This window comes from Humulus lupulus, chromosome 5 (assembly GCF_963169125.1).
Source record: "Humulus lupulus chromosome 5, drHumLupu1.1, whole genome shotgun sequence".
In the NCBI taxonomy this organism is placed as follows: Eukaryota; Viridiplantae; Streptophyta; class Magnoliopsida; order Rosales; family Cannabaceae; genus Humulus; species Humulus lupulus.
In genome coordinates this window covers 30,285,237-30,295,329 of record NC_084797.1, presented here as the reverse complement: position 1 = coordinate 30,295,329, position 10,093 = coordinate 30,285,237, and the positions used below count along the sequence as shown (strand labels likewise).

Below are 10,093 nucleotides of genomic sequence, written 5' to 3'. Positions count from 1 at the left end.
AACAACCCTCACATAAAAGGCTTCTTTTCCTTTTGCTTTGGTCTCTTTCAATGAAATATGTTTTCTTTTTCTTTTTCTATTTTCTGTTATTAAGCTTTGTACTCATCGAGATGTGAACATGGCTAAAAGACATTAAGTTATTACGCTTTGTACTCATCGAGATGTGAACATGGCTAAAAGACATTAATATAAGTGCACAAATGACTTTGTTAAGGTGTAGTACCTACGTAACACAAGTCAATGTTAATAATAAATTAAACAAATAAAGACCACCCCTAGACCTAACAATGGTAGCTTATAATATTGTTTTTTTTCCTTTTCGTACGGTTAATTTTCTTTTCTACGTGAAAGATAATGTAAAATAGCTTTATTATCAAGAAAAATGATAGGAAAAAAAAAAGGTTTATATTTTTTTGACCATGTGTTTTGTTTCATTATTTGTTTGGACTTTGTGTTTTGATAAATTATTTTTTGGACTCAGTATTTTGTAAAATGGTTAAAATAGAACCCTAAATCCGATTTTGATCAATAATTTCTCAATTAAAATTACAAATAATTTACCAAACTAACAATTCAGAACAAAAATAAAATAATTATGCTTAAAAACTATATTGTTATATTCAATTTTTTCTTAATCAAAATTGAGTTTAGGGTTCTATTTTAACCATTTTACAAAACATAAAGTCCAAAAAATAATTTGTCAAAATACAGAGTCCAAACAAGTAATGAGACAAAACACAGGATCCAAAAATGTATAAACAAAAAAAAAGTTGGTAAGTTGGTGCCAACTTTTAACAATAAAATATCATATCGGGGTTTATTTAATAAAGTAAAAAAAGAATTAAAAACAAAAGAATGATAACTTATTAACTTAACTAAGACCTTTTCAATTAAAATCTTAATCAATGGGGTCGTTGTTTCTTGTTTACACACTAATATTCTAAACCATAATAGATTCAAGTCAAGTCTATGCAACTTACATAGAAAAATTGAATAAATACCACGAATTTATACAAAAATTTTAAAATAAGTTATTTTGATGGAAAATGAAACATAGAACTATAGAAAGAGACCAAGAAAAAAAAACTATTAAAATCTCTTAAATTAAGCTTGTGTTTTTTTTTAAAGGTATTTTTGAAAGCTTGTATTAAAAACTGTTATATTAAGCTAGTATTGGTAACTTAAAATTATTGTAATAATGACTGCAAAAAAAATTGTAATTATGTACACTAAGTCACTAACTTAAACTCTTTAATTATTTTACTTTACTTGCTTAAATTCATTTTGATTCTTATGCCACGTAGACATTACACTTGTCTTATTGTAGGAACTTTCTTAGCTTCTTTTACCATATTATTTTAAAAAAATTAAGGAATCTTTTACTATATTATTATTCATTTTATTTTTATCTTTATTGTCTTGCTTTGTTGTTGATCTGTGCTTTGGCTTTCAAGGCACAAAAAGAAAGGAAAAGTGAAAAGCCTGTTTGGTTGGTTTCGAGAGACTCTGTTTCAACGGGACCTGGAGCTCGAATCGAGTCAAGAGTGATCAAGCTCCTCCACCCAAGTTCATACATTTCGGTGTATATGTATCACTATACTGTATAGATGGGAAGCGTTGTGGTAGCTGAAGAAGAGCGAGTGTTCGATGTGGAAGAGACTATCTTTGTGGCGGTGGGGAAGCGAGTTCAGCAGAGCGAGAGGGCGCTGTTATGGGCGCTCCATAACTTTTCAGGGATGAAGATTTGCTTGCTTCATGTTCACACACCATCGCGTCTGTTTTCAACGAGTGAGTTTGTGAATTGTCTTTAATGAATGCTTGTTTTCTTTTTTAAGGTCCCACTTGTTTGTGAAGATTAATGAGAGACAATGGCTTTTGGATTTCTGGGTCTGACTTATTGTGCTTCTTTCGTAATTGGGTTTTGAATTTTGTTTACAATTATGGTTCATTCGATTTGAAGATGGAAGAGAATGATGCTCGCTTGGGCATCTAACTTTCAATAGATTAGTGTTTATTCCCTCACCTCTTTTTGGCAGCAAAAATTGGAGGAATTGGGAATCACTAGTCTGATGCCTATTACAGTAGATAAAGATCTGTATTCTGTTTGGTTGATTAATTTGAAAAGTGGGAGTGTTAGGACAGTGTCTCACTCTCATATATTTATGTTTTTTTTTTCTTAAAACAATGTGAAGCAGCTATGTTTTGATTGAAATTTGAGAGTGCTCTTGAAACTATTATGAGAAATTGCTCACTCCTGCCTGTATTTCAATTAATATGGTATGAACACATTGGCGTTTATTGATTAAAAAAAAGATCAAAATGAGTATAAAAAGACAGGGTTGCTTTTCTTTTTTTCCTTTTTAACTATTTATTGTTTTATGGGGACTTCTGAAAATTAGTTTATGTGTGTACATTCAGTTCGATATGTTGCACAGTTTTCTGAACCATAGTCGTTGTAGCTTTCCTTATCACGAACCATTTTATTAGAATAGCAACATAGAAATATAGACTTTTTGCATTTATTGAGTATTTTAGTAAATTCATGATTTGTTTATGATTTGCAGCAGAAGGAAGTACTCCTGCCAATAAACTGAAGCAGTATATGGTTAAAGCATGTCAGCATCTTGAACGGAAAAATTTAAGAGTACTTCTAGACAACTACCTACTTATTCTTTCACGAGGAGGGGTATGTATCACTTTTCTCACCCTTTACTTGATAAATTTGTCACTGTGAGGTATCGTGCTAACAATTGATTGTTATCTTGTTGATGTATGCCTTAAGGTAGAATGTAAAGCACGGTCTATTATTTTTCTTCAGTTGATATTCAATTTTGGGTTGTGAATGAACTAGTATAAGATTATGTGAATGTTTGAAAATTTTAACCATGTGCTGATGAACGTATACCCCTTAGAGCTCATCCATATGGCTGAATTGACCTAGCTCATTGAGGAACTTTTGTTTTCCAGGTGAAGGCATATGAAGTATGGATTGAAGCAGATAATATTGAGAAAGGGATTATAGAAATCATTGCTCGGCATGATGTTAGATGGCTTATCATGGGAGCTGCTGCCGATGAATATTATAATGAGTATGAATACACGTGTAATTTCACTGGCACATTTATGCAAGAATGTCTCTTACAGGCTTCTTTTATGTAGTTTACTGTTTTTGAATTAATTGCTTCCGGGAACTTGTTTCTCTTAACATTCTGGAATTTCCATAGCTCTTTTGTCAAATTCTTTGATGAGTGAAAACTAAAGGAAAAACACACATGCTTTCATTATAACTGACTGATTCTTTCTGAAATTGAAGGACACTGGCAGACCTAAAGTCCAAGAAAGCAGTTTTTGTAAGCCAACAAGCAGCAAGTTCTTGTCATATATGGTTTATTTGCAAGGGTCATCTCATATATACCAGGTAGTTTTGGAATGAATTGGCTGTTCTCTGTTATAATGGTTTCCCTGATAACTAAGGATTTGAGTCTTGATAACTAGTTGGTCATTACAGAAATTTAATGTTTTAGTATTGATAAAGCAAGCATTTATTTATATATTTAATTGAATTATTGCACTTGAGGATGCATTGAAGCAACTTCTGAATACTCTTTTATTTAATGTTTTCCCACCTTGAAGAAACATGGTTCTAGCTATCATTTGCTAAGAAAAGATGACTGGAACTTGGAAGGCATTCAATCATAGTATCAGTGGTCAAGAACATGACTAACCTCATCTTGTCTTGTTCACAGAGAATATTTGCTAATTTAACTGTTTAACTAAAAAGTATTATTTCTGGAAAATAGGAAAACTATATGAAAATTTTAATTCTTTTGGTTGTTATGTTTCCTTCTGGCTTCCTTCATGGCAAAGGTGGCTTCTCCATGGTTATCCAATCTCTAGAAAATATCAACTCTAGACTCTAATTGTTTGCCTCACTGCCACGAAAATCCTGAAAGTTTCTTTTTGCATCTGATTTATTATTTGTGTCTGTATTGTTTCACAATTTCTTGTGTGTGCATGTTATGGTTCCAAATTTGTTTTCCCATGCAAGTGTATACTATAATTCTTCCAGTTATTGTTTCTAGAGTTAAATTTATTGTTATTATTGACATCAATAGAACTTAAAACAGGGTCCACAGTCAAGAAAGATCAGAAAAAGAAAATGTCTTTCCGTTGCATCTAATGAATTTCCCTACTGAAACCAATCAATCCCAGGAAATAATATTGGCGTCCCCTCATCAGCTGAGCAATCTAGGTAAGCTCACTCTACAAAATACTAAGCCTGATTGTTTTTTTTTCCTTCAGCAAGAATATATTTGAGCTTGGATAAGTAACTTTGTTACAGTGGCGTGCAGATTTTTGGGAAGATACCAATAAATTGGATGAAATATCAGATAGGTTGTTTAGCCATTGTACAGTAGATTCAAGTTTGTCTTCAAACGAAGTTGTTGATAATTCAACGTTAACCCTGTTGCTGGGAGATGAGGTGAGAGAGGTTGCTAACATTACCTTTAGTTTCCAATTCCCCATCCGCTTTCTGTTACAGACATTTACTTGTATGTTGCAAACTTTTTGTATCATGATAGTTATGTTCTCTTTGTAAACCCTTGTTTCAACAAAGAATAGAAAAATATTGTGAAAATAAGGATTCTAAACTCTGGAAGTTATAATTTGTTACTTGTTGGTTTTATGTGACATTGGTCTGATATTGAGAAGATAATAAAAAAATTCCTTGCCTCAAAGAATCATGAAAGTGATTTGTTTGTTTAGTAATGTTATTTAACTTTTTGTTTTCAATCAAGTCATTGGAGCATGCCTTTTCAGTGTAAAATTTAAGTTCTTTGATCCTTCTTTGAATTTTAAAGGAGCAGAAAGTGGAAGAACAAGCAGATAAAGAGAGCTGTTATAGTCTAGAACAAGCCATTGAGGACACTAAAGAATCGAAGTGGAAAGATTTTGAAGAAGCAGTAAAGCGATGGAAAGATGACGAAGACATTGTGGAGGCTAAATGCAAGGTAGGGCTCTTCCTTAGTCAATCTTTCTTTTATTTCTTTGAACTGGTATCTTTCATGTAATATGTTATATTTCTACACTTATGTTTGAGATTAGAGTAAAAAGCATTATTCCAGAAATTTATTTGAAAAAAAATGAAGAGATGTGTTCTGCATCCCAATCCATATCATCTGGCATAAATTAATTATTTTACGTGTTTCACCTGAACACAATGTAGGAAACATATGGCTTAACGTATAATATATTGTGTTCATTAGTTGCTGGCTTCCTTCCAATTACACAGATTTCCAGATCCTTAGTTCAAGGTCAAGTTTTATAGTCTATATTACAGATTATTTCTTGTTGTTTCTGCCTCTTCTTATTTAGGTTAGAAATAACTTTAAAATCACTCTATGCTCAAATCACATAAAGCGTTCATCTTCCATGGTTTTGTTCAGCTGCCTTATCTAAATGAATTTCATCTCCCTTAATACGTTGATTATCTACCGTCTTACAGGCAAAGGCATTTCAAAAGTTATATATTAAGGAGATTAGCCTAATAAAAGAGAGTGAAGAAATGCTAGCAGGAGTAAAACAAGAACTGGAAAGGATGAAAGATGAGCGTGATGAGTTCATGAAAGAACTTCGGATGGTTCAGAAGGAGAACCTAGTGCTAGAGAGCCAATTAGCAAAGTCCGAAGATGAAATTAAGGAATTGGAAGAGAAGATCATCTCAGCTGTTGAACTTTTGATAAGTTTTAGAGAAAAACGGGATAAATTACGAGTAGAGCATGGGAGTGCAGTAAGAGAAGTTGCATGGCTAAGAAGATTGATGAAAGGGGAAACTTCAAGCCTTTGCAAGCCACAACTCCCAATTTTCTCTTTCCTAGAAATTAATGAGGCAACTAGTGATTTTGATCCATCCTGGAAAATTTCTGAAGGAAAATATGGAACTGTCTACAAAGGGATTCTTCGCCAAATGCATGTTGCTATAAAGATGTTGCCCTCCTATGGCTCTAAGAGTCAGTCAGATTTCCAACACGAGGTAAGTTTACTTTAATGACCCAGTACTGATATTTTCATCCGAAAACCAGTTAAATAAGAGTAACATGCATTATGCAATTATGCATTTACATAAGCTAGAAATCTAATTCTACTGATAGCATGTTCAAACAAAGTCAACTGAGATTATACACGAATTAATACTTGGGTTCTTTAAAACTGATGTACTTTTTCTTGTCAATTGAATTTCATTAGGTGGAGATTATAAGCAGGGTAAGGCATCCAAACGTGGAAACATTAATTGGAATGTGTCCAGAATCTAGGTCAATAGTGTATGAGTACCTAAAAAATGGCAGCCTTGAAGACTGCCTCAGCCGGAAAGACAAAACCATTCCTTGGCAAATCCGTACTTGCATTGCTACTGAATTGTGCTCAGCCCTTATCTTTCTTCACTCAAATAAACCTAGCATCATACATGGAAATGTGAAACCGAGTAACATTCTTCTAGATGCCAACTATGTTAGCAAACTAGGGGACTTAGGTGTTGGCTTTCTTATTCAGAAAAATGAAGATCTGGCCAACTCAACCAAAGTATCTAATAAACCAGATGATGGCTCTGTATACATGGATCCAGAGTACCTTGAGACTGGAGAGCTTAGACCAGAATCAGATGTCTACTCATTCGGCGTACTTCTTCTACAACTATTAAGTGCTCGGCCACCTGATGGGCTTGTGAAGGATGTTCAATGTGCTCTGGACAATAATAACATCAGTGCAGTGTTGGACATTTCAGCTGGTGATTGGCCACTTGAGCAAGCCAAACAGTTGGCTCAGTTGGCATTGAGGTGTTGCCAGAGAAACTGGCAGGATCGACCAGATCTTGTGTCAGTAGGCTGGGGTGTTCTTGAGCCAATGAGAACTTCATGTCTTGCTTCAGCTTCATCCTTAGTTTCCAAGAAACGTCAACGGATTCCCTCCCATTTCACGTGTCCCATTCTTCAGGTAATACATTTCACAGTATGTTTCAAACCTCAACTATTGTATTAGTAATAACACAAGGATTGATACTGTTAGTCTTCCTTCTGTCACCATTTTGAAATCTAATTACCACTTTGGTAATCTGTCTTATACAAAGAGTTCCGATTAGTGTGTAGAACTAGGCCATGACTGCATTAAGTCATAATACTTTATCACTTGACACTAACCCAAGCCCCCGTTATAGGTGTTTTTGACATGAATTGCTGGTTGGATTTGCAGGAAATCATGGAAGATCCACAAATAGCTGCAGATGGTTTTACATATGAAGAAGAAGCAATAAGAGGATGGCTTCATAGTGGTCATGATACTTCTCCCATGACAAACCTCAAACTTGAACACTTGAATCTGGTTCCCAACTATGCACTTCAGAATGCAATTCAAGAATGGCAGCTACAACAATGATATAAATATATATATATATATATTACCATGGTGCCCAACAATACAAGAAAGTTACATACTGTTATTAGTGTAATTCAATATCAGGTCTTATCCATTTAAATTTAATAAATATTATGGGATATCGTTAACCAACCATAAGTGCCACTTCATGGTGCCGTAACACTTATATAGGAAATAACCTATGAATTTTGGGTCATTATGGTCTTTTTTTTTTTATCAATTCGACCACCCATTTTAAGTAACTGCCACTATGTATATATAATTTGTAATTTGTGTTCATATTAAAGTTACCTATTTACCATTGGAGTCGAAACATTAATCTAAAGGGGAGTTCAAACAAAATATTAGCATGACTAGATACTTGTAATTTTTTGTATACTCAATCCCACCTAGACTAGATACATTCTAATTGTAGTGCATGTAATTGAAAGAGTATAATGTGTACATTAATTGAAAATTTGGGTACTAAAATAAAAGTTAAAAATAGTAGGTAAAAATTAAAGTAGATTATTTAAAATGGATATAAGATCTAATTTCCACTAAAAGATGAGAGTACTTTGTTTTTCACATGAAAAAAACACTATTATCACCCTTAGTTTTGAAAAATGATAATTCCTTTTTATAAGGAAGATACAATTTTTCCAAAAGAAATTAAAATCCACTAATAACAGGAATGATATATAAAGAGAAGGACAAAAAAAAAACCCCTTTACTTAATGCTTGTTGTGCAAAATTAGATTGGATATATATATATATTAATTTTAAAAAAATAGAATAGAAGTAAGTTTTATATGGCATACTATGGGAAAAATGACTGGACCAAATAATTGCTGTTTTTTTAAATGAAAATGTAGTATCTTATTGTATAAGTAAGGTTAAGCACACCCACTTTTTACACATACAAAATACACACAATAAGGTGACGTGTTTTAAACCACACTATTTTACCTTAATAAATTTGTATGATTTATAAAAAACATGTTATATCATTGTCTGCATTTTTTGTGTTTAAGGTGAACTTATTTTTACCTCTTCATAGAGCATCACCCATGGTGACATACTTTTGAACAATTCTTGCTAAAGTAAATTAAAGAAGATCAACTAAAAGACAGAAACACCACACACAACCACAACAAGGTTTTGATCCATGGGATTGGAAGGGTAAGGCTCATATGGGCAAGAGGTGAACGACCATGGATGGAGTGTGTGTGACCAATGGTCATTGAATGGTGGAACTACCATTGTTGGCCATGTAGAAGAAAAGAGACGAATAAAGAATAAATGTTACATTTTAGTTTTCAGGTTACAGTGTGCTACTAATTTGTGAATAAAGAAATGGGTAAGGAAATGTTACATTATGATTTTTGGGCAAATGTGTTGGCAATCTTTGTTTATTATTGGATTATGCTTAGGTTTTTTTCACTACAAGGTGTTTTTTCAGAATCAATGACATTAGTCATGAGTTATGCATTGTTTTAGGGAAGTAAATTAGTGAAAATGGGTTACTATTAAGTTTTGTAAACAATAAGTAAATTATAATCCTTGATGCGTAACTCGTAACATTTGATATTTTTAGAACAAAATACTTTTTTCCTCTCCGAACTATAATACTTATAGAAAAAATATATTTTAAAAATAACAAATTAATAATAAATTATTTTTAAATTTATTAAATTATATAAAATCTAATAAATAAAAATTCAATAAACATAAATAATTTTTAATCCAAATATAATTTTAAAAAAAAAACTAAACTCAATATTTCTAAATTAAATTATACTTTGAACTAAACTAAATTAAAATCTTTAATTTTTTTCTTGATTTTTTTTCTAAATATGTTTAATTATCTACATTTGAAATATAGATTTGGTTGAATTTTTATTTTAATTTAAATATTTTAATTTAGTTTAGAAATATAGGTTTTAGTTTTTTTAAATTATATGGATTGAAAAAATATATATTTATTGATTTTTTATTTATTGTATTTTATATAATTTAATAAATTAAAAATAAGTTGTTATTAATTTTTTATTTTTAAAAATGATTTTTATTTACTTTTTCTAATTTAAATTCAATTAATTGATAAAAATAATTTTTTAATACTTTTTTAACTGCCATGTCATCAAACTGTTACTATTTTGGACGAAAGGAGCAAAAATCTATAAGTATTATAATTAGGGGGGATTTTTGCCAAGTGAAAAAATCGAGGGGCAAAAGTGTACAAGTGATATAGTTTGGGGTGAAAAAAGCATTTCTTCCTTTTTTGTATGCATATCAATTTCATCAAGTAAATTAAATACATGTTGTGGAAGTGAAGAATAGGGTTTTGAAACACATGTTGTGGGAAATCTCAAGATGGTGGGAACATGGCTCATTGTCACCTAGAATAATTGAATTGATTTGGAGAAGTTTCAAATTGTGTAATTTTTTAGTGACTACATTTCATCATCTTTGGCGGTCTTCGAAGTTTATCCAATGAAAGATTGTACTCTAATTAAATATAAGGGATAATTGCGGCATAAGTACCTAATGTTTGGGTTTTGTACGCGGCATAGACCCAATGTTTATTTTTAGTGGCAATAGTACCTAAAGTTAGTAAAAGTGTAATTCCGTTAGTCTCATCCGTTAGGTCTGTTAATGAACTGATTAGGCAGACACGTGT

The 10,093-nt window shown here is 31.9% G+C and overlaps 1 protein-coding gene across 5 annotated transcripts; it reads left to right on the top strand.

Moving 5' to 3' along the window:
* Nucleotides 1-1,416: 1,416 nt before the first annotated feature.
* Nucleotides 1,417-7,744, top strand: LOC133834706 (U-box domain-containing protein 32). Of its 5 annotated transcripts, none has more exons than XM_062264399.1 (10): nt 1,417-1,788; nt 2,568-2,686; nt 2,968-3,089; nt 3,314-3,418; nt 4,128-4,252; nt 4,353-4,492; nt 4,863-5,012; nt 5,507-6,034; nt 6,247-6,993; nt 7,249-7,744. In XM_062264399.1, the coding sequence occupies exons 1-10, from the start codon at nt 1,608-1,610 to the stop codon at nt 7,429-7,431; spliced, it is 2,400 nt and encodes a 799-aa protein (XP_062120383.1). In that variant the 5' UTR covers nt 1,417-1,607; the 3' UTR covers nt 7,432-7,744. The 5 variants fall into 5 exon arrangements, with proteins under 5 accessions (XP_062120383.1, XP_062120386.1, XP_062120385.1 ...); XM_062264402.1 differs by having other exon boundaries at nt 2,565-2,686; nt 4,353-4,483; nt 4,869-5,012; XM_062264401.1 differs by having other exon boundaries at nt 2,565-2,686; nt 4,353-4,483.
* Nucleotides 7,745-10,093: the final 2,349 nt, after the last annotated feature.

Bases quoted from the DNA above. Each gene is read 5' to 3' on its own strand.
- LOC133834706 (XM_062264398.1), top strand. From the start codon at position 1,608: ATGGGAAGCGTTGTGGTAGCTGAAGAAGAGCGAGTGTTCGATGTGGAA. The intron at 3,419-4,127 runs GTAGTTTTGGAA...AACTTAAAACAG, and splicing joins GGTCATCTCATATATACCAG to GGTCCACAGTCAAGAAAGAT. The intron at 4,493-4,862 runs GTTGCTAACATT...TGAATTTTAAAG, and splicing joins TGGGAGATGAGGTGAGAGAG to GAGCAGAAAGTGGAAGAACA.